Raw genomic sequence first — 25,184 nt, forward strand, 5'->3', positions numbered from 1 at the left:
AACTATGTAAAAAATAAATTTAAAAAAGTATAAAATTAATTTTAAAAATTAAAAAAAGAATACTTAGACCACCCACAGTATGAATGCATTATACGTTTACAAAAAAACCTTTTGTGGGTGGGAGATACATAATAAGAAAAGGTACCTATGTATTAACTATAGAGCTGAGTAGGCAATTCTGAAACTATTTTACAAGTAAAGCACACCATGCTAAATTACTTCCAAAATATTATTATTGTTGTTGTATGGCACATCCATGGAGTCCAAAGACTAATCGCGAGAGACCCAAACTATTCACATAATCTATCATATGTCTCCTTGAACCCATTAACAGATAAAGTACTCACCGACTCTGGAAACCCATTTCACTCATTCACAACTCTCCAAGAAAAAAATATAGTCCTTACACTCCTACTACAACCCCTTTATTCAAGCTGGAAGGTCCAAAACAAGGATGACCCCTTGTTTTGGACCTTCCAGCCAAGTGTTAAAACATTTTCCTGGCATTAATTCTATAAAATCCTTTCAGCAACTTAACGTTTCTACCATATCCCCGCTTTTTCTCTTCTCAACCAATTACTGAAATCCACACACCCTCAATCATCATCATAGGGCACAGACCATAGACCACTAACCATCTTGGTCACATGCCTCTGAATCTTCTCCATCACTTCTCATCCCCAAGAGACCAGACTTGAGCACAGTAATCCAGATGTGGAAGTATCAAGTCTGGGTATTACTTGACTATTAAAGAACATTAACAACTAGAGATAAAGAAGAATAACAACTTCCTCATCTCTACTTGTTAATGTTCTTCAATAGCCAACCTTAGTAATATGTCCTCTAAACTTTTACCCTCTGTCTACAACCAATCTCTAGCTTCATCTATTTCCTGGGCCATCAATGTGATACACAGCCTGTAATCTATTTATTCCAAAACACGTAACTTTACATTTCTAAACATTAAACTGACACCCATTATCATTTGCCCATACTGACAGCCTATTTAAATCATCCTGCAAGCTTTCCACATCACCTTGATTAACTATTACTCTACCTACTTTCATTTTAGAAATTATGGACTTTACAACTGTGTTATAAATAACTCTTTTAATATCCCGACGTTTCGATCTTCATATTAAAATCATCATCTGGAGCATATACAAATATACAGGACACGCTAAGTTACATTACATATAGTAAGCTAGAGAAACAATGAATTGATCACAAGTTATTCTACTGGCATGACCTCTAGTGAGGAAAAAAAAATTATAAACTACATCAAGCTAAATTCTATTTCTGATAATATGAATAAACATTCTTTCTCACAGATAGTTTTCTTTCAGTAACAATGATGTCCTGCTTTTAGCATTACAATTGTTATTTTTGATTTAGGATCCTGGATTTTCTACAGTCCTGCTTATAGTTGCTCTTAGAGAAGAAGGTTCCGTGGGTCGAATATATGCCTTAGATATGTTTTGGATTTTTAGACCATCATTACTGTTCAGATTGGGGTGGTTGGTAATAATCTCACAGGCTTCCTTGAATTTGCATTCATACCACATTTTGGTGTGATGTACACTAGTGTGATGTAGAACTAGTGTTTTTCCAGTCAATTCAACGTAAGGTGTTCAAGGACATGATCCAAAAGGCCAGCTTCACCATAATTATTATATTTGATGTGTCGTTTACTTTCTTTTTGTCTGATAGGAATTGTGCATCCTGTTTCGCCTATATATGGTATGTTACAAGTGCAATAAATACGGTATACTCCAGGGTGGGCCAGCAGAGGGAGTGGATCTTTGGATCAGTTGAGTAAGCTTTTTAATTTTGCAGGAGATTTAAAGGTGGCTTTGAAGTTGTATTTTTGTAGTATTCTGTTTATTTTATCTGATGTTCCTTTAATGTAAGGAATGGTTATAGTTTTATTGTAGTCTGGTTTGTCTTTGTTTTTTATTGAGGTCTTGTAGAGAATTTTGTTAATAGTGTTTTGGCTGTACCCATTTTTTTGAAGAGTATTGCTGATAACTTTGAAATTCGTCTTCTGTGCCTGTTCACTGGAGCAGATCTTCAGAGCCCTGTTTTTTTAGAGTATTAATGACACCTAGTTTTCGTGTTGGGTGGCAGTAGGAGTTTGTGTGTATATATTGGCCAGTATGTGTCAGTTTCCGTAAACACTGAAGAAAAGATTGCCAGAAGGAAGACATGTGACAAGTGTATCTAGAAATGAAAGTGTGTTCTGTCTTTCAATCTCAATTGTGAACTGTATCTGTTTGTGTAGGTAGCTAAGGAATGTGTCTAGTGTCTGGCGGCCATGGGATTAGATCGCGAAAACATCGTCAACGTATCTAAGCCAGACTTTGAGTTTTAAAGGAGAGGAACCTAAAGCAAGTTGCTCAAAATGTTCCATATAAAAGTTAGCAATGGGGAGGATAATGGCGAGCCCATGGCTGTGCCTTCTTTTTGTAGGTAAAATATACAAAATAGCCCATACAAAATACATGTGCAAAGAGTGCCGTGATATGTGGAGGGAATTTGTTTTGTAAAAAAAAGGATTGTGTCAGAGGACACAATCCTTTTTTTACAAAACAAATTTTTGTCAGAGACATCAAAACTGACTAATAAATCATCTTTTTCTATTGTAATGTCTTGGATGATGTTTATGAAAGAAAGGATTACTCTACCTAATTTTGCATCATCAGCAAAAAACTGAATATTTCCTTTCAGATTATTTCCTATATCATTCATGTGCAAATTAAACAGCAACGATCCTAGCACTGAACCTTGCAGCACACCACTAGTCACCTGTTTTCATCTTGATTCTGTCCCTCCATATATATATATATCACTTTTTGATATCTGTCCAGCAGCCACCCACTTATCCACTTAACCAGTATCATATCTATCCCCATCAGAGTTCCACGTGGTATTCTGTCAAATGCCTTTGCAAAATCCTGCAGAATCATCGTGAAGCCATTTCCTTTATCCAACTCTCTATTATAAAAATATACGATAGTAAATTACTAAGGCATGATCTTTGCAAAGCCATGTTGCTCCTCATACATTCAGCTCAATGTAAAAGCGATAAGCTATTAATCTTTATATAATTCAAGTTCATGTACACCATTATAATTAATGCTCTGATCTTGATATCTAGCAGTTAGTCCTATGTGTAGGGTTAACTGTATGTATTCTTAGGTTTGGCTCATCCATTTCTTACAGGCCCACTGGCAAGAACCCTGAACCCATACAGAAAAATCCCTATCCTATACATGGCAGGCATTATAAGTTAAAGATGTCAAGACATTATATTCTTGGTTTAATCCTTTATCCAAGTGTAATATAAATTATCTTAAGGATGGGACTACTTGTATATAGAGGTTAATAACTTCACATCATTATGCACATACATAATGCAAAGCACACACATCCTTTTGGGTGTGTATAATACTATGCATTATGGGAAGGACCACTGCCCAGACCAGTTTCAACCTGTAATGGGGGTCTCATGAGTGAGAGCCAGACCCAGAAGGGATACCAAGGTTGAAGTAATGCAGAAATCATATATTTCCCATATACAAGTAGTGAACAGGGTATATCACCTTATCATTAAATTACTCTGGATCAGAGATAGATGGTGAAAGTATTTTCAGCTGGTTATACTACAAATTAAAGATGGCAAGAAATTATATTCTCAGTTTAATCCTTTGTCCAAGTGTAAATAAACAAAGTTTGTGCATGAAGTATTTTCACGACAGAGCTACTTGTATATAGAGGCTAATGACTTCACATTAACTGCCTTAGTATTATTATTCTTATTTTAGTATTATTATTAGTAATTTAATAATAAGACGATATACCTTTTCACTACATGTATACGGGAAATATATGACTTCTGCATTACTTTGGTATTCCTTCTGAATCTGGATCCCACAGATGTGGGATCCAGACACAGAAGTGTGGTCCAAAAAAGCTGCTATCCATTACTTAAAGGAGCCATGCCAATTCAACTACCTGCCTCCTAGTTAATGGGTGCCTACCAGACCTGGTCAAAATTCAAAAAAGGAGTCAAGCAAGACTGCCCTATTAGTCCATTACTCTTTGCATTGGCTCTTGGACCTTTCTTGCAGGAAGCCAACAATACACATGCTGTGTGAGGAATAGTTCCTTTAACTACAAAGGAAATATAAAGTATTAGCACATGCTGACGATGTAGTAGGCATTTTGAGGGATAATGGATTTGATATACATCTTTTTTCAATAAAGAGCCAAGAGGCTATTTTTTGGCTACATAAATTAAGTTAAGGGGATAATAAATCCCTCATTATTTCAAAGTAAAATAAGAAACTCGAAGATCGAAATCTAAGGTTTCATGCTGAAGAACGTTCGGAGAGTCCAAGCATAAGTCAACACCTGGTAGTACAACACTAGGGCAACTCGGAGAAAAGGTGGAGCAAGTTTCAATCACTGTCCTTAACATTTTCTCATAATGTAAAATGCAGCTCCTAGGAGATGTATTACTGTTTTACATTATGAGGGAAGGTCACTACCCAGAACCGGTGTCAATCTTTATTGAGGTCTCATCAGTGAGTAGGTAGACCTGGATAATACCAAGATCGAAACGTCAGGATAATAAAAAGAGTTATTTTAACACGGTTGTAGAATCCATAATTTCAAAAACGAATGCTGATCACCGTGTAACACTAAAAGAGAGGATAATACCAAGGTTTAAGTGAACAGAACTTACGCACTTTACTATACGAATTGCCAGAAAGGTGTACCCATATATTATTATTACTAAAATAAAGAGCCAAGAGGCTATTTTTTTGGCGACGTAAATTAAGTTAAGGGGATAATAAATCCTTCATTATTTCAAAGCCAAATAAGAAACTCTAAGATCGAAATCTAAGAGTTTCATGCCGAAGAACGTTCGGCGAGTCCAAGCATAAGTCAACACCTGGTAGTACAACTCTAGGGCAACTCTGAGTAAGTTTCGATCACTGTCCTGAATATTTTCTCATAATGTAAAATGCAGCTCCTAGGAGATGCATTACTGTTTTACATTATGAGGGAAGGTCATCACCCAGACCGGTTTCAACTTTTAATGAGGTCTCATCAGCGAGTAGGTAGACCTGGATGATACCAAATAATAAAGTATGCAAGTTCTGTTCACTTAAACCTTGGTATTATCCAGGTCTACCTACTCACTGATGAGACCTCAATAAAGGTTGAAACCGGTCTGAGTAGTGACCTTCCCTCATAATGTAAAACAGTAATACATCTCCTAGGAGCTGCGTTTTACATTATGAGAAAATATTAAGGACATGATCGAAACTTGCTCCACCTTTGCTCCGAGTTGCCCTAGTGTTGTACTACCAGGTCTTGACTTACGCATGGACTCTCCGAACATTCTTCGGCATGAAACTCTTAGATTTCGATCTTCGAGTTTCTTATCATCATCAAATTCCTGCCATGTACCCTCAAGGGGTGTACAGGATATGATAGTACTACATGAAAAAAATTACATCATTACTAACTTCCTATCTACAATTTTCCTCTAAATCAGTCTGTTACTTGTCAAGACTCAAACATTATTAGATTTTATATTTCTATCTTCTAAGGCACTTTGTACTGTATCAATACACCTATATCTTGATCTTCCTCTGGGTCGTTTTGCTGCCAATCTGGCAGAGAACACTTGTTTTCTAATCTTTCTTCGCCCATTCTGTTTAAGTGACCATATCATCTGAGATTAGCTCTGCTAACGCATTCCTGGATGTTGACAATGTCAAGTTCTTTCCTAATATCCTCATTTTTAATATGATATTGCCATTGATGCCATCTGTTCACGCCTCTAATCTTTCTCAGGACTCTCATATCTGCAATCTCTAGTCTTTGGTCAAGTGTTTTACTTCTGACCCAGCTCTCAGATCCATAAGTTAAAACTGGTTTGAACAAAGTCTTGTATACAGCTAATTTAGTGTTCCGACTAATTTCTTTCTTATTCCATATGAATTTATTCAATTGACTTCCTACCATGCCAGCTTTGCTGATTCTGTTGTCTATTTCTATATTTAATTTACCATCTTCAGTAAAAATCGTGCCTAAGTTGCTGAAATGTTTCACTTGTTCCACAGGTTCTCCATTAAACACAGTTGACATTTTCAATGATTCTGCCTATTTTCATTGTCTTGGTCTTTTTATTGCTGACCTTCATACCATATCTATTACAACAGTTATTCAATTTAGTCAGAGAATCTTGCACACTTGTAGTGGATTTAGTTAGAAGTATAACGTCATCTGCATAAAGTAAAGAGCAGACATTAACATCTCCAATTTTGATATCATGTTTAATACCATTTTCCTTCATAATGTGATCCATATAAACAATGAATAACAGAGGGGATAATGTACATCCTTGTCTCACACCAGATTTAACATTAAACCATATTCCTGTACTTCCTTCAATTCTAACTGCTGACTTACAACTCAAATAAAGACTAAGTATTGCTTGATATAATGCCCCATTGACACCATATAACTGTAGCATATTGAATAGCTTCTCTCTTGGTACCTTGTCATATGCCTTTTCCAAATCAACAAAACTTAAATACAGATCTTTGTTATATTCCTATGTTTTCTCGACTATTTGTCATAAAGTGAAGATCTGATCCTGACAGCCTCTATTTGGCCTGAATCCAGCTTGTTCTTCACCAAGCTTTTCTTCCACAATTCTTCTCAACTGTTTCTCAAGTATACTTGAATAGATCTTGCCAGGAACACACAGTACGGAAATACCTCTGTAATTCTCACATTCAGTTTTATTTCCCTTTTTATATATGGGTACTATGAAAGCTCTACTCCAATCATCGGGAATTCGTCCCTGTGTACAGGCTTTCTGAACTATGCAGTGCAACCACTGTAAGACTCTTATACCACCATACCTCAGCATTTCTGGTCGAATATCATCTACTCCTGCTGCCTTTCCACATTTCAAGCCTTTGATGGCTTTTTCTACTTCAAGTATGGATATGTATTCCTGACTGCATGCCTGGTCAGTGTTTTTTTACCACTGTGCTATCATCACTGCTTGTTTCATTTAGCAGTTTTTCAAAGTAATTACTCCATACTTCAAGGATATCTTTTTTTTCTCCCATTTTCATGTCACCTTTATCATCTCTAATTCCTTTTACAGCACTCTTTCCTCCATTCCTAAGCTTCTTTAACAACTTCCAGAATATTTTGCCACCTTCTTGATATTTATTTTCTATATTCTTGCCAAAGTCCTCCCATGACTTTTGTTTAGCTAGTTTTACACAGTGTTTAGCATTCTTGCATTTGTCTCTGTATTCTCTAAGAGCACTAGCTGACTTATTTGACAAGAACTTTTGGTATGCTTTCTTCTTTTCCTTCACTGCCTCTTTAACCTCCTGTGTCCACCAGGGAGTTCTGATTTTTCTATCCTTGCAGACAACCTCACCACATGCCTCTCTTGGCAGAATCAATCAATGTTTTCTTCAGAGTTTGCCACTGAATCTCCAAGGTTTGATTCCTGTTCTCAAACTCTTTCATTTTTTCTTCAATAATCTTTGTGTATTTTAGTCTACAGTTCACATCTGAGAGCTACTCAACTATTATTCGCTTTAAAACTTTCTTACATGTTATTCTTTTCAATATGAAATTCAATTTTATCCTGCTGAAAACTAAATAGTGATCGCTTCCAATTTCAAATCCTCTGTACCCTCTGGTGTCCTGCTCCAGGGAGAAAACATCACTATCAACAATAACATAGTCAGTGAGACTTTTCTTATTCCTTGCCTCTTCTCTCCATGTGAATTTGTGGACATTTTTAGGTTGGAACATGGTGTTAGTAATAACCAGTCCATGTCCTGAGCAAAAATCCAACAGATATTTGCCATTATTATTAGCTTTGCTCTTTTCTCCAAATTTTCCCAAAATATTTTTGTATGTCTCACAATCATTTCCTACTCTGCTATTTAGATCCCCCAACAAGGACCAACTTTTCCTTTTTCATTGTGTCAGTTGCTTTTTCTAAAGTATCAAAAAATTCCTCCACTTCTACCTTAGTAGAACCTTCTGTGGGACAGTAGGCACAAATAAGTCTCATTGTCCAGTTCCCCATTCTCATATTTGACCACATTACTCTACTTGAGACTAACTGCCATTCAAGAAGATTAGCCTCGTATTTTGTGTTGAATACTATGGCTACTCCTTCTTTTCCTTCATTGTCATTGCCTGAATATAACATTTTGTATTTATTGCTCAGAAAGATCTCACCGGATTTGGTCATTTTTGTTTCAGTCACCCCTATTATGTTGATCTAGTATTTATCTAATTCCTCAGCTAGCTCCATTTCTTTGCCATTCAGGCTTCTTATGTTGATAGTACCGATCTTTAACTCTGGTGATGTTGAGTTGGGTTTGTTTTCAGATTTGTTCCAGTAGCTGACTTTTCGCTGTTCGCCATGGTTCCCTGGCGAAAACAATGGGGGCCTTGTTTAACTGGGCGACGCCCCAGCTGGCATGAAATTTTGTCATGTTGTACCATCATTTTTTATTTTGGTTTAACCAATTAGAATACAATTTGGTTGGCTAAATCCCAAATTGTCAGCCCATCCTCTTTCGTTCAGTATCCAAGTAGATACCCAACAGGGTGCACCACGAGAAGGCGAGGATTGGACATTAGGTCAGAAGCCCTGGTCGGTTCTCTGCATTCCTTTAAAGGCTATGTGGAGGTCTCCTCTCAGTTATACAGCTTTGACCCTTAAGCAACTATTTGTCTTAAAGTGAAAATCTGATTCTGACAACCTGTATTTGGCCTGAATACAGCTTATTCTTCACCAAGCTTCCCTTCCATAATTTTTCTTAGACTTCCTCAAGTATACTTGCATAAATCTTACCAGGAACACTTAATACGAAAATATTTCTGTGATTCTCATTTTCAGTTTTATTTTCCTTTATGAGTACTATAAATAATGTGCACTCTTGTCACACACCTGTCTGTACAGTTTCAGATATGAATTAGTCAACTGTATTACAAAAAAAAAATAATTTTTAGACCTAAACTTTAAGATGGAAATAAATACACAAATGTTTAGAATCAAGTTTTATTAACTCAATTGACTAATATTTTATCTATAGTGCTGACAATAATCAAGAGGCCATTACTAGAGTTCATGCAGTGTAAACTAATAAAGGTATAAAAAAATATTGACACTGAAACAAGCAGAATATTAAATTAAGCCTTAATTAGTCCAAAAGATGTTAACCAAAATATAGCATATCAAGATTCCTAAGAAATTTCATACATCTTTTGCATTAGTTTTTCCTAAATATATCCCATATCTTTGAAAGGGGACATGCAAATAAATGCTTTTGTTGCAACTGGATTCAGTGGGACAAAAACAAGTAACTTCAAAACTCTCTTAAAGATATTCTCTTATGCAGGCAGCATCTAGGAAGAACTTTAATCTGGTTCTGGAAAAAAACTCTGCAACTAATGTTAAGATTGCATCAAAACTTGGTATGAAAGAAAATTCAAAGGAGCTTGTGAAATGCTGATTCGTCAACCCAATCTCAAAAAGAATGATGAATTAAACAGAACCTGAAAATAACAGGACTGTTGAGAATTTAATTAATTTCTAAAGTCACTTTAATTATTTACTTGATTACTAATATATTTTTTTTTAATATTTCCCTCACCAAATGCCAGGCTTTGATAAAGGCTAACAGAAGAGTTATGCTGTAGCTTACTAAAGTGTATTGTGATGTAACTTTATTTTAGTGTATGATAGGTGGATTGATACAATAAAAAGTGCCTTAGAAGATAGAAATATAAGATCTGATAATATTGGAGTCTTGGCAGGTAACAGACTGATTTGGAAGAAAATTCTAGACAGGAAGTTGGTAATGATGTAAATTTTTCATGTAATATTATCATATCCTGTACACCCCCTTGAAGGTACATGGCAGGAATTTGATGATATTTATTGGCACACACCAATTATTGCACTCCTGAAGGTGACTTGATGTAAATGTCATAATGTTGAGGATTGTTTTATTTTAGTTTTAAGGAAAGTAACTTGTTTGTCTAACACGTGTTTGTTTCCATAATTTCTACTCAATGAATGCTGACCACTATATAATCATGAGAGAAAGATACAATGAACGTTTTGTATAAAGAGGATTGCTCATTTAAGTTTTGGATCAAGCAGGTCCGCGCTGTCTTATCTCTCAATTTTGTTCTTGAAATATGATTTGAATAGGTCAAGAAATTAACGAAAGTAGAAGTGTACAATTTGAGAAAAAAAATTAATTTTTCTAACTGAAATTCCTTGGCAATAATTCTTAAAACAAAGTTTTTAATTACCTCATTCAGATCTGTGATAGAATTATCTGAAAGAGACAGCACACATAAAGAAGATGGCAGGTAAGTAGAAGCATGCCGCAAGGTAGAAATGAGGTTCCTATTAAGGTACAGTGTCTGAAAATATAAATAAGAATAGTTAAAATTTTTAAAGTTACATAAAGAACACAATTTCATTCTATTATTACATTAAAATTATCCAACTTGTTTGATTGGATAACATCCTAAAATAAAACTCACTTTCTAGTAATAAATTGCTTGCAAAAAAAAGTTAGCTAATTCACTCGGTATATTTACTAAGATTTAATCGTATTTTCAAATAAATCAATTATAAGGAAGCATTAATAACCATACCTGTAATTTGGTAAGATAGGAAATATCCGTAAGAGATGAAATACTGTTGACTGACAAATTCAAGTAAGTGAGATTGGAGCAATGCTGTAAATTCTGAATACTCTGGATGCAGAAGGGGAGGGAAAAATTACAAATTAATGACTGAATTTTTTAAAGAATTAACTGTTTTACTTAATAGGATACAAAATAGGATAGTTTTTTTTTTTTTTTAATAATTAGAAGGGAAAAATTGATTTATGATAAAACAAAGCAAATATTGTCAATTTATGTGGGAGAAATATATATGATATATAATATTTTTACAAGTATAGATTTTCATATGCGATTAACATGAATTACTTCCACCACAGCACCAATACCAAACTGACTTAAGGATCATTGTGCACATAAGAAAAAGAAAAATCACATCAGGTATAAATTTTTGTTAAGTCTTAAATAATAAATACATATTTTTGAATCTCAATGACATCAAAATGAAAAACAATTCAGAATCTGAATTTTCAGGTCTTAATCAACTTTAAATCAGAATTAATTACATGTAATGAATCATTTAGAATCAAGTTTACCAACCAGATTGACTAACATTTTGTCTAAACAGACAAACAGAATAAGGTATTTTCAGTATAAAAACAAAGCAATGTAAACTTAAAGAGCCCACAGATCAATCTACCCACTCTTGCTTAAGTGAGTGAGAAACTATTTAAGTTCATACCAATATACCAGTCCGCGCGGTTAGCCTAGTGGTTATGCGCTTCGCAACCATATGCCTGGGGAAGGAGTGTCCTAGGTTCGATTCCCGTCGGTGACATGAGGAGCTGAAGGATCTTCCTCAGCCATAGCCAAGTTAGCCAGTCTTGGGCGTGGACAGCAGGGTTTTTTCCCCAGTTTATTCTGGGGTTTTTCATCCCGCAAAGCAGGCAAACTGGCCTTGAGAACTCAACACTACAGGCCATAGGATACACCGGGGCATAAGGCTGACCACCTTATCCTGTAAACGGAGTGAGGTCCGATGATCAATGGACCCTCGACACCGCAAGGTAAAAGAGGGTATAAGGAAGATGATGATGACCAATATACCACAAAATTGGCAAAAAACTATACTTCTGTTTTAATCCACATTTTACCCTAGAGTACCCAATAAGTACACAAAAATTTGTACAGGAAGCATCTTTGTGACCAAGTTGCATGTATACAGGGAGCAGATGACAATTTCAAGTTGCAATTTTGTATCCCATAATGCCTCCAACAATGAAACGTATAAGCAAATAGGAAAAGGGATCATTATGAGTGATTTTAATTATGGCAATATGGATGCGATGATGAGATGGCAACTGAGGGCACATAAGGATTGAGGGTCTTTAATTTGATCATCTCGTCAGAGGATGTCATTATAAATGAGGTTGTCAAATAGCAGCCGGCCTGGTGGGCTGAATGGTTAGCGTATCCGGTCTCCAGCCAAAGGCTGCGGATTCAAATTCCACTGTGGGCATGGATGTTTGTGATTGTCTGTGAAAATACTAGTGGTAGTGGCGATGAGCAGTAGATGCCATTGGTGTAGTTGTGGTTAGTTGTAGTTGGTGGATTGTGAGTGGTGGAGACAAAGTTGTAGAGTAGGTGCCCTCCCTCGATGAGTCTTTGGACTCCCTGGAAGTGTCACGTAATAATAATAATAAATCTCCCTTCAGTTAGCGAGAGTGACTGCTTGCTCACTCAGTCTCTCCTCCACTGCTCTCAAATTCTTCATGATGTCACATTCACAAGGATGAAAGACCTTTATGAATTGATCATTAAATATCTCAACTAAAGTGATTACCTTGGTGGTTGCCAGCCATGTAAGGACCTCTGTGAGGAAAGTGTATATGTAGAACTACAAAGCTGGTGATTATTAGAAGCTCAGGAGACAGCTGCAGCATGGAATGAGGAGCTGGGTGGAAAGGAAATCAATGCTGCTTTGGTGATATTCAAACACTATCTGGTAGAAGCAAAGTCTAAGGTTGTATTCTAAGGATCAGAAGGTTAAATAAAGCAAGTGTGAAATGAATTAAGAGATTAAGCATGCAATACAGAGAAAGAGGGCATTATGGAGGAAATATAAGATGAGTGGTAATAATCAATTCTGTGAAGAGTACAAAGAATAGGCAAGGAGGATGACTCGGTAAGGGTAGCAAAAGTGCATTATGAGCAAGCAGTTAGCTAATGAAGCCAAAAACATCCTAGGAAGTTCTTTCAATATATGTAGACAGCAAAAAAAGTATGGTAGGATGATATTGATTGGAGAAAATGGTATAAGGACAACTGCTGCGAAGGATATAGTTGAGATATTTAATGATCAATTCATAAAGGTCTTTCCTCCTTGTGAATGTGACATCATGAAGAATTTGAGAGCAGTGGATGAGGTGGAGGAGAGACTGAGTGAGCAAGCAGTATATTAGGAAATGAGCAAACTTGATGTTAATAAGGCTGTGGGACTTGATATATCACCACATATTTTGAAGGAATGTGCTAGCAAGTTGACATATGCCCCAACATATTTGTTTAATATGAGTTACATTTGGTCAAATTCCAAATGAGTGGAAGGAAAGCAAGATTGTACTGCTTCATAAGGGATTTGACAGAACTCAAGCATCAAATTATAGGCCAATCTGTGTGTCAGGTGTAGTGGTTAAAGTGTTGGAAAGGCTGACGAGAACCAGGATCCAGAAATGGGTTTACAACAGTGGCGTTATCTTTGATGGATAGCATGGATTTGCTAAAGGGAGGTCATGTTTTAGTAATCTACTTATTACATTAAGATGACAGCTGCATTCAACGAGGGGAGATGGATACACAGTAGCACACTTAGATTTTTCAAAGGCTTTCAACAGATTAGCACATAAGTTGATAATCAAACTAGAGTGGATAGGACTGGATATAAGACTAGCACACTGGATCAGAGAGTGGTAATCTGATAGATAGCAAGCCATGCATGGAGAAAGTAATATCCTGAAGAAGAGGAAAGTCATTAGTGATGTGTCTCGGGATCTGTTTTAGGGCCATTGCTGTTTAACCTGTATGTTACGAGGGTTGTTTGAAAAGTTTGGTAAAAAAAATTAGTTAAACACATTTTTGTGGAAAAAATCATCTTTATTTCTCAACATTGTCTCCATCAAAGTCTACATTTGGTGCAGCGAGTTTCCAATTTTTTCATCCCATCTAAAAAGTAGGATTTGTCAAATTGTGCAAAATAGTCATTGACAGCCTTGATGACATCCTCGTTTGAGGAAAATTTTTTCCCACCGAGCCAAATTTTTAACTTTGGGAACTTCTTAAAGTTCCCAAAGTTAAAAATTGGCCAAGTCCAGAGAATATGGTGTGTATGTGGAACCAATTCGAACCTCAATTCGTGCAATTTTGCCATTGTGATGGCTGATGTGTGGGACGGTGCATTGTCTTGATGAAAGAGCACTTTTTTGTGAGCCAATCTTGGCCATTTTTTTCTTCGGTTCTTCTTTTAAATGGTCCAACAATGATGCATAATAGACTCCTGTTATTGTCTTATCCTTTTCCAAATAGTCTATCATGATAATTCCTTGGGAATCCCAAAAAACAGTGGCCATCACCTTACCAGCTGACAAAATGGTCTTCACTTTTTTTCAGTGCTCTTTCACCGAGCACTGTCTACTGTTTTGACTGCTGCTTGGACTTGGGTGCATAATGGTGGACCCAAGTTCTGTCTACAGTCACGAATTGACACAAAAAAATCCTGCAAATTGCAATTAAACATCGCCAAACACTGCGTTGAAGTGCGTTTTCATCGACAGTCAACAATCACAGACCCATCATGCACACAGCTTTTATATGTGCAAATTTTCATGCAGGATATTATACATCTGTTCAGTTGAGATGCCTACAATCTCATGCACTTTCACTCAGCAGTCTTCCATAACAATACCATGGATTATGTCAATCATTTCCTTCGTAGTGACCTCAGTCAGGCATCCAGAGCATGCTTCATCTTCGATGGACTTACAACCATTTAAACTCATTTATTCAAAAATATATAGTCTTTAATGCTGGTGCAGAGTCTCCATGAACTGCATCTAACTTGGCTTTGATCTGCGTGGCCGTCCACTTCTTCAAATAAAAGTGTTTTATCACTGCACGAAACTCGTTTTTCTCCATTTTTATGAAAAATGCGAACAGGGTTATTTTAAATGTTTGCCAAACAAGAACTATGCATCGCACGTGGCTAAAATTTTGCCAAGGGTCATGAAAAAGATGATACATTCCAACACTGGTATGAATGAACGAGTTGTGTCGCCGTCTATTGGAAATTTACCAAAATTTTCAAACAACCCTCATAATGAAATTGGAGCAGACTTGAATGGGGGATATTCACTTGTTTGCAGGTGTTCAATGTTGTGCAAAATGTAAGGTTTTAAAATTTAGAAAATGAAGATGGGATGTAGAATTTACTCTTGGTGGGAATAAATTGTTGGAGGTGGAGGAAATAAGAGATCTGAGGGTGGATAAGGATCCGAAATTTACAGGACACATTGCCAAAATTGTGAGGGCAACACAATGAATTCTGGGAATGATGCAGAGAATACTGACTTGTACAGTGCACAATTGCGCACAGACTTATACTGTGCACAGATTTGGTCACCTGGTTTTCAAAAGGATGAAGATATGTTGGAGAGGATCCAGAGGCAATTAATCAAAATAGTTTCTGATCTCTGGAATGTTCAGACGATGAACTTTGCAGAGTCTAGTGGACAGGAGAAAGAGAGGTAATACGTACAAGTTAGTAAGGGTACAAGTTAATTAACATTAAAGAGATTTTTTGTAAAATGGTGGGAGATGGGAGAGAACAAGAGGGCATCCCTGGAAGCTGTATAAGGAGGGTATAAGAAGGACGTGAGAAGAAAGTTTTTTGCACAGAGTTGGGAATGACTGGAATGCATTGCCTGAGGGCATAGTGTCTATAGAGAGTTTGGATATGTTAAAGGTATGGTATGATGAGCTTTGTGTACGACAAAGAGCCTCTTTTAATTCTATGGGATCTTAGAATAATACAGTTGACCCTTGAACACAGTGGTTGGTTAGGGATGCCAACCCCCATGCAATCGAAAATCCACATATAACTTTCGACTCCAAAAACATTTAACTACTAATAACTTACTGTTGACTGGAAGCCTTACTGATAATATAAACAATCGATTAACACGTATTTTGTATGTTATATGTATTATATACTGTATTCTTACAATAAAGTAAGCTAAAGAAAAGAAAATGTTATTAAAGAAAATCATAAGGAAGTGAAAATACATTTACAGTACTGTACTTATCAATACTGTGAGTTTATTTTGTCTGTTTACAAGATGAATCGTATGTCTGTTAGTACTACATCAATATTGTCTTAATATGATACAAAACACTGTAGATGTTATACATATTACTAACACTAGTCATCAAAAATGAAAAGATAATGTGAAAAAGAAATTCATATTTATTTACAGGTATAATGATTCATGCATTGATAATGAAGCAGCAGCAATATGATTGCTTTATAGTAGCCTAGCCTATACATTAATGAATGAATTGTTATAAAATTTTTATTTTATGCCAATTAATTAAACTAATTAATAATAGATAATTTTAGGCAGTTATGATTTAATACTGCATCTTTACATTTGTTTACATTTCTCTAGACTGCAGATGGCAGCAAGTACTGTCTGTTAATGTTTGTGTGTGCAAGTTTTGATAAATTTTAATTTTATAATAGATTTGTGTATATTTTATAGTAGTAAATGATAAAATAGACTAATATCTACATATATTTTATGCATTTATGACATATCTAACTTTTTCATAGTAAATTTAGTTTAATCCTTTATCCAAGTGTGAGCAAACAAAGTTTGCGCCTGAAAGTATTTTCAGGACTGGGGTAAGGTGGTACAACACCAGAGCACTCCTTGCAAAGGTGGAGCAAGATACCAACACTCCTATCTCAGTATCTCCATAATGCAAAACATATCTCCTTGCGGATATGTCTAATGTTATGCATTAAGGGAAGGGCCACAACCCAGACTAGTTTCGACCTTTATTGAGGTCTCTTCAGTGGGAGCCAGGCCCAAGTGGAGATACCAGGCAGAAGCATTAGCAGGTCATCTCTACCTATAGGAGTTGCCAAATGGTGTGCCACCCTTTTTTTAATAAATTACTCTGGATTTAGAGAAAGATGTTGAAAGTTTATTTTTCACTTGGTTAGAGTATAGTAAATTTAGTTTAATCCTTTTGGCAACTCCTATAGGTAGAGATGACCTGCTAATGCTTCTGCCTGGTATCTCCACTTGGGCATGGCTCCCACTGAAGAGACCTCAATAAAGGTCGAAACTAGTCTGGGTTGTGGCCCTTCTCTTAATGCATAACATTAGACATATCTGCAAGGAGATATGTTTTGCATTATGGGAGATACTGAGATAGGAGTGTTGGTAGCTTGCTCCACCTTTGCAAGGAGTGCCCTGGTGTTGTACCACCTTACCCCAGTCCTGAAGATACTTTCAGGCACAAACTTTGTTTGCTCACACTTGGATAAAGGATTAAACTAAATTTACTATACTCTAACCAAGTGAAAAATAAACTTTCAACATCTTTCTCTAAATCCAGAATAATTTATTAAAAAAAGGGTGGCACACCATTTGGCAACTCCTATAGGTAGAGATGACCTGCTAATGCTTCTGCCTGGTATCTCCACTTGGACCTGGCTCCCACTGAAGAGACCTCAATAAAGGTTGAAACTAGTCTGGGTTGTGGCCCTTCCCTTAATGCATAACATTAGACATATCTGCAAGGAGATATGTTTTGCATTATGGGAGATACTGAGATAGGAGTGTTGGTAGCTTGCTCTACCTTTGCAAGGAATGTCCTGGTGTTGTACCACCTTACCCCAGTCCTGAAGATACTTTCAGGAGCAAACTTTGTTTGCTCACACTTGGATAAATGATTAAACTAAATTTACTATACTCTAACCAAGTGAAAAATAAACTAACTTTTTCAATATTTCTAGGCTATGCAGTTCGTCTGAGTTATTTTTCAAATCTCCAAAAATTTTCCAAAATATATTTATTGAAAAAAATCCTGTATAAGTGGGCCTGCACAGTTCAAACCAGTTGTTGTTTGAGGGTCAACTGTAATAATAATAATAGTATTTCTTACAAGTAGTAAAACAACAAAATCACCGGTATTACTACTATATTGATTATATATAAAACCCCATATCATAAGCAGTTATGATTTAATACAATATAGTCTAAAAGCTTTATTACTGTGTGATACTGTATTATTCTGAATACAGTATAGCCCAAAAGTTTTTTTGCTGGGTTGGCAAGTATATCACACTCGACTTTATTTTACCAATATATATTTGTTTGCTTACACTAGGGTAAAACACAGATGAAAACTATCTAACTCGTGAAAAAAAAAAAAAGATTTACTTGAATAGTCCTTATAAAGGTTCCTCATATACTAGATGGAAATGAAACCAGGTCTTTCTAAATGAATGGTATAATGTTACAACATCATCCTAATGTTATAGAGGAACTTAGCAAATGTTGAAAGGAATATTGTCTACAGGAAATTGATTACGCTTCTGCAAGATTATAATTTCATGATTTTAAACAATGATTCATTATGACTACTTTCCACATCTGAGAAATGGACATGGAATTAGTAATAGAGTTGGGATGATTATGTCCTCAACTCTCTCTTTTAACAGATTTCATATCTCAAATAGATTCTATAAAGAATGTTAATCTGATTCCACAAACTTCCATGACTAATGGCAGCTGCATTCTTCTTTTCCCTCAAGTTATTCCCAACCCCTGATGGGATCACACAGTGATAAAGCTTCAGCACCCATTACCCACTCACTAGTCTAGCTGAGAGTCACAGGAACTGCATATAATGACTGTAGCTGTGTGTTCATAGACCAGTTTACTTTCCTTGCAGAATGCAAAAATCAAGTTTCTGGAGAGAAGAAGCTGTGGCACATCAATATCACTAAATACATTCCTTAGTCACCTGAACAAAAAACATATACATATCCAATTCACCATTGAAATAGAAAAAAACAACTCTCTTCCATTCTTAGACACGTTACACGTCTTCCCTCAGGCTGTCTCTCCTTCTCAGTCTACCACAAACCTACACACACACAGGCCAGTACATACACAAAAATTCTTATCACCACCAAACACAAAAACTAGGTGTCATAAGCACCCTTAAACACAGAGCTCAAACTATTTGTTCAAATGAACAAGCTCTAAACCAGGAATACAAGATAATCAAAAATACATTTATAAAAAATGGATATAGTAAAAAAATATTCACAAGATCCTCCAGAGATACTAGTAAAAACAAAAAAGATTTCAAGAATACTATTGCCATACCTTATGTTAGAGGCATTTCTGAAAAAATAGACAGAACACTACACAAATACAACCTCAAAACCACCTTTAAACCCTTGACAAAATTAAGACACCTACTCAGTTCTTCCAAAGATCCTCTTCCACACCTAGCCCACCCAGGGGTATACAAAATATAATGCACATGTAACCTACCATACATAGGGGAAACAGGGCGAAACATCCCAATTAGGAAGGATGAACACAAACGACACATTAAATACCTCCATTTTGGAAAAACCGGCCTTTCTGACCACACACTCCAAACATACCAAGTCCCTGTACAAGTCCTGAAGAAAATCATAGTATAACAATCTGAACTGTATAAATCCAGAAGAATCTTAGTACATGAGGACTTTAGCATAGTTTATTGTAGTTGTATATTTATTTTATTTATTGATTTATTTAATTTTTTTTAAATTTATTTTTTCAATTTTTATTTTATTTTATTTTTGCTAGAGGTCAAGCTAAGAAAAAGATTAATTAACAGCGTAGATTTAATTTACCGGTATAGAGTGCAAGAGCATGCAGCTTGGTTCCCTATACACATGTATCCTTCTGATGATGACTTCAACACAGGGGTCGAAACATCAAGTGTTATTTTATTAATAATTAGTAAAATAATCATTTCAACATGTGTGTTTTGTGTCCCTAAATTCATAAATATGAATGCTGATCACCGTGTAACCTTAAAGAAAGGGTCCTTATAAATGTTCGTGCATTACATTATAAAATGAACCAAGGTCATCTGAACCAAAAGGTAAAAGTTGTAACATTCTCCGATTTAAATTTAGAGACTCGAATGTCAATTGAAACGGATAAGCCAATTATCAGACTGGAGGAAAATTGGCTTATCCATTTCAATTGACATTAGAGTCTCTAAATTTAAATCGGAGAATGTTACAACTTTTACCAATCATCCAAGTTAATCAAACCAATAAAAACTGTAGGCATCTGAGAATTCTGGTAAAATAAGGATGAAATAAGAGGTTTTTAGTTGAATGATAATGTATGCCATATTGAGGGTAAACATGAATTTTAAGACTTACTGGTTTTTAAACCAGCATTTTCAAAGCATCAAACAATATACATATACAGACAGACAACTATAATAAAGTATACAAGTAGATATTCAAAATTGGGAATGAAAAAGATGTTACATATGAATCCTAGTAAATATCCTTGGAAAGCTTGAATGCAGAAAATTCAGGCTACTGGAGGTCTTAAAATTAATGCTTCCAAAATTTTAGAAAACTTGACTTAATGCAACTTGATTAAGCAATATTTCCTTGAAATTACAGAAATGTTGTAGAACTGAAAAAGAAAAAAATCAACAGTCTTCCAAATACTATCTACTTCCTTCAAAGGAATTCAAGTTTTTCTCCATATAATTCTTGGCATAGTGCCCAAAGAATGATCCACAGCATCCATAACTGATAAATCCAAAAAATTATTTCCAAAATCAACTTCACCAAAAATCATGTAAATCACTATTTACAGACATCCCAGACATGACCTACTTTTATCCAAACCTCAACCAGCAGCTATAAATAGGATTTTAAATGTTTCAAATTACACTTTCATGATTATTTTTTGCCACAAGGATGGCACTAATTGCACAATCATGCCAGAGAATGCCAAATCTAGAATCAACTCTTTTTTGACCTGATTACTACATTATCCATTACTAACTTCCAATCAGCACTCTTCCTCCAAATTAATCTATTATCTCTCAAGATTCCAATATTATCAGATCTTATGTTTCCGACTTTTAAGGCACTTTTTACTACATAAATCCATCTATATCCTGGTCTTCCTCTGGGTCTTTTCCCTGCCAACCTGGCAATTGCTAATCTTTCTTCTCCCATTATGTTTAAGTGATCATACCACCTGTGATTAATTCTTCTAACACACTCCTGAATGATAACAATGGCAAGTACTTTTCCTAATATCTTCATTTTTAATGTGATACTGCCGTCTGTTCATTCCACTAATCTTTCTCAGAACTTTCATATCAGAGATCTCTAGTCTTTGATAAGTGTTTTATTTCAAACCAAGCTGTCAGATCCATAAGTTAAAATTGGTTTGAACAGCATCTTGTATATCCAGCTTCTTTTTCACCAGGCTTCTATTCCACAATTGTTTTTAGCCGTTTCTCAAGTATACTTGCATAAATCTTACCAGGAACACTCAATAGGAAAATACCTCTATAATTCTCACCTTCAGTTTTATTTCCCTTTGTATAGATGGGTACTATGAGAGCTCCGCTCCAATCATCTTGAATTCGACCTTCTGACCAATCCTTCTGAATTATGCAGTGTAGCCACTGGAAAACTTTTATACCTCCATATTTGAGCATTTCTGGCTGAATTTCATCTACTCCAGATGCCTTTTCAACATTTCAGGTTATTGATGACTGTTTTTACTTTAAGCATTCCTAATTGCATTCCTGTTGGGAGTTTTTTCCCACCATCATGTCGTCACTGTTTGTTTCACTTTGCAGTCTTTCAAAGTAATTACTCCAGACGTCTAGAATATCTTTATCTTCAATTTTCATGTCACCATTATCATCTTTGATTCCTTTTACAGTACTCTTTCCTCCATTTCTAAGCTTTTCAATAGCCTCCAGAATATTTTGGAGGCTATTGGGATAGGAGTGATGGTAGCTGGCCCCACCTTTGCTACGAGTTTCCCGGTGTTGTACTACCTTACCCCAGTCCCGAAGATATTTTCAGGCACAAACTTTGTTTGCTCACACTTGGATAAAGGATTAAACTAAATTTATTATAGTCTAACCAAGTGAAAAATAAACTTTCAACATCTTTCTCTAAATCCAGAGTAATTTAATAAAAAGGTCACACACCATTTGGCAACTCCTATAGGTAAAGATGACCTCACTATTGCTTATGCCTGGTATCTCCACCTCTGGGCCTGGCTCCCACTGAAGAGACCTCAATAAAGGTCTAAACTAGTCTAGATAGTGGCCCTTCCCTTAATGCATAACATTATACATATCCGCAAGGAGATGTGTTTTTCATTATGGGAGATACTGGGATAGGAGTGATGGTAGCTTGCTCCACCTTTGCTACGAGTTGCCTGGTGTTGTACTACCTTACCCTAGTCCTGAAGATATTTTCAGGCATAAACTTTCTTTGCTCACACTTAGATAAAGGATTAAAAAAAAAAAAAAAAAAAAATCAGCTAACGCCTTTTTATTCCCGTATACGGGAGTAGGCGAGGCCATTTAGCCCTATCTACCTTTTGGAGACTGAGTGGGCAGTTCAATCTCCACTGGTACCAATCGGAGATAGATGGCCCAAGGCTATCACTAATTAAGCGGTACACAGTGAAGAGAGACAGCTCAAATGTGCCGCCATCTCGTGGTCCCTAACCTTAACACAATATATTTAATGTCTGAAAATAATGTGGGTTCTACGGTCGATTTTCTTGAATTTACGGGACGAAAAACCCGAGTTTACGGGACGAAAAACCCGAGTTTCCGGGAGGAAAAACCCGCTTGCCCGTGCCAGAGATCGACTAACTCGGGAACCGGTCGAAAAAAGGCTTAGAAAAATTTCCTCTAGTCGGCGACTAGATTTGAACCACCAGACCCTTTCTTTGTGCGGTCAAGCGCTGTAGAGTGCTTAAATAGAAGAGCGCTGTAGATAAAGGATTAAACTAAATTTATTATAGTCTAACCAAGTGAAAAATAAACTTTTATATTTATTTATGTATATTTATGTCTGTTAACTGCATAAGTTGAAATAAAAATATGAAAGCTATTCCTCAGCTGAATCTGCCTCATCCCTGAAAAATTTTCCAAACCTCAACAGAATTTGGGTGCATGAAACTGCCCCAAATTTGGGAAGCATTCATCCTAAGATCTTTAGCACAATAGTCAAGACTACTCAATTTAGCCCACCATTTTGGACTCATCAGGACAAATTTTGGACAAATTTGTCCTGATGAGTGACAAATCAGGCTAAAGAAAGAGTCCTTTCTTTAGCCTGATTTGCACAATGTTAGTGCTGCATGCACATATTTTTTTTTGTGATCCCTGATGATGGCAATGTAAGATTGCCCAAAAAGGAAAGTATTCAAGTTTTTATAATTAATATTTTAGTATACATTGTTATTTCCTGAAAAATAACAGTTATGAGTAACCATTGTATAAGCCTATCTACCAGAGGGGGGGAATGAATGAATATATATATATATATATATAAAGAAATTGTACATGTCTATCAAGCTCTAATTGACAGTTGAAAACAAATTCTTTTATTAATATACACTTTTAATTTTTGAAATATAAAAATTAGAAAAAAAAAATCAAATTGAAATTTGAGACTAACTTTTCCCTTAAAATATTTTAATTCGCATTCAATATATATATATATATATATAGCTTGGCAAATTAAAAATAAAAATTGTACTGACTTACCTTAATATTATTTCCTGATAAATTCAGCCAAGTCAGATGAGAAAGTTCCTTTAAACCTATTGCAAACAATTACACTGATCTTTGTATAATATACATATTCAAGTAATCATTCACAATAATTTAATACTCACATCTATGCTAAACAGTCATAAAGTCAATATACAGTGAGATTCCAATCAACGCTCATCTTAGGAATAAGTTTTCTACACTTAAATCGTGGAAAAACTTAAATAGGAATGATGTACACTTGAAACAAAATAATGTGATCTAAATCTAACAGAAATCTAAATCTGGCAAAGAAAATTATATAAATTTAAGATTTGGCTCAGACTGGAGTGGTTAGCATTGCATTCTAAGCAACGAAGGCTACGAGGTCATTGTTGCTGTAATTGCATGCATGTGGCAGACAAACCTGAGTTTACAGAAAGAAAAACCTTTCCACCTCATTATGAGACTGGTTAACTCCCATTCAGTTGAAAAGCACTTATAAAGGTTCTTCATATCCTGGACTAGATTCAAGCACAAGTCTTTCTGACTAAAGCACAGACATTGCAACAACCTCACAACTGCGATATTGCGGTTGTATTTCACATTACAAGTTATTTTGAAATACAGCCAAAGTAATTAAGACTATGAAGTGTACTGTGTTGATTAAACAAATTCTTCTGACTGGTTTCTCTGCTTTGTAAGATGAAAAAGCATACATTTCCATGAGGAAAAACCTTGACAATCCCCTACCCCCCATATCAGACTGGCTAACTCATCTTTAGTTGAAAAGCCTTTACAGGTTCGTCATGACTTAGTATTCAAACTCGAGATTTTTTGATATTGTCATCGGCAAGAATAATCAAACCAATCGGCAAATCAGAATCCCTAAACCAGATTATTTATATTCATTTTTTTCAATAAAAATCTGATATTCATTCAGGTTTCATCATTCAATGTTCAGCTCCCTGAAATTTAGGGTTTGCCCATGGATGTAGTCAATTTTTAGTTCAGACTGCTCTCAGAAATGACTCAGGTTGCAATATATCAGAAGTATAGAGGAAAAAAAAAATTTATGAGCAAACTGAATATGATATTTTCTACATTATGAATGCCTCTGCCTTAAGTTCCAAGCTCTGTTGAAAAAGAAGGAAAGATACAAGACAGTAAACAGTTACCTTCACCATTATTCCATCCTGTACTGAGTGACTGAGGTATTATTTAGAGTTTGCAGTGCTATCTTCAAGTATAGCAACTCCTACGCCTAAACAAATATAGAAGTTCTGCTCCAAACCTGAGAAACCCCTCAATGGAAATGTTTCCTTTGATCAGAAACCAACTGGGAGGTCTAATTTTATGCTTTCCAGTCTCAAAAGATAAACAAATAGAATGAAGTAACATATCTTATCTTTACAACAAATAAAAAATTATGAATTATGTTTTAATAAAGACAGCTGGACGACATTTGGATATTTTGAGACCAGAAATCTATTGATTAATTAAATGCCAGCAGCCTGGTTGGCCATGTGGACAGTATCTCCACTCTCCAACCAACATGCTAAACTCAAATCTCA

The 25,184-nt window shown here is 35.6% G+C and overlaps 1 protein-coding gene across 2 annotated transcripts in view; it reads right to left on the reverse strand.

Annotated features, from left to right (window-relative positions):
- Positions 1-25,184, reverse strand: part of Cep97 (centrosomal protein 97kDa) — a 208,006-nt gene that overhangs the window by 132,313 nt on the left and 50,509 nt on the right. For both annotated transcript variants that reach the window (XM_090409279.1, XM_090409280.1), the window contains exons 4-6: positions 23,626-23,681; positions 10,741-10,842; positions 10,390-10,503 (exon numbers count right to left, since the gene is read on the reverse strand). In XM_090409279.1, the coding sequence (XP_090265405.1) occupies positions 10,390-10,503; positions 10,741-10,842; positions 23,626-23,681 (272 nt within the window). The remainder of the gene's footprint in view (positions 1-10,389; positions 10,504-10,740; positions 10,843-23,625; positions 23,682-25,184) is intronic.

Source organism: Typopeltis vanoorti, chromosome 19 (genome assembly GCF_054136105.1).
Source record: "Typopeltis vanoorti isolate ZY-2024b chromosome 19, IOZ_Tvanoo_1.0, whole genome shotgun sequence".
Classification (NCBI taxonomy): domain Eukaryota; kingdom Metazoa; phylum Arthropoda; class Arachnida; order Uropygi; family Thelyphonidae; genus Typopeltis; species Typopeltis vanoorti.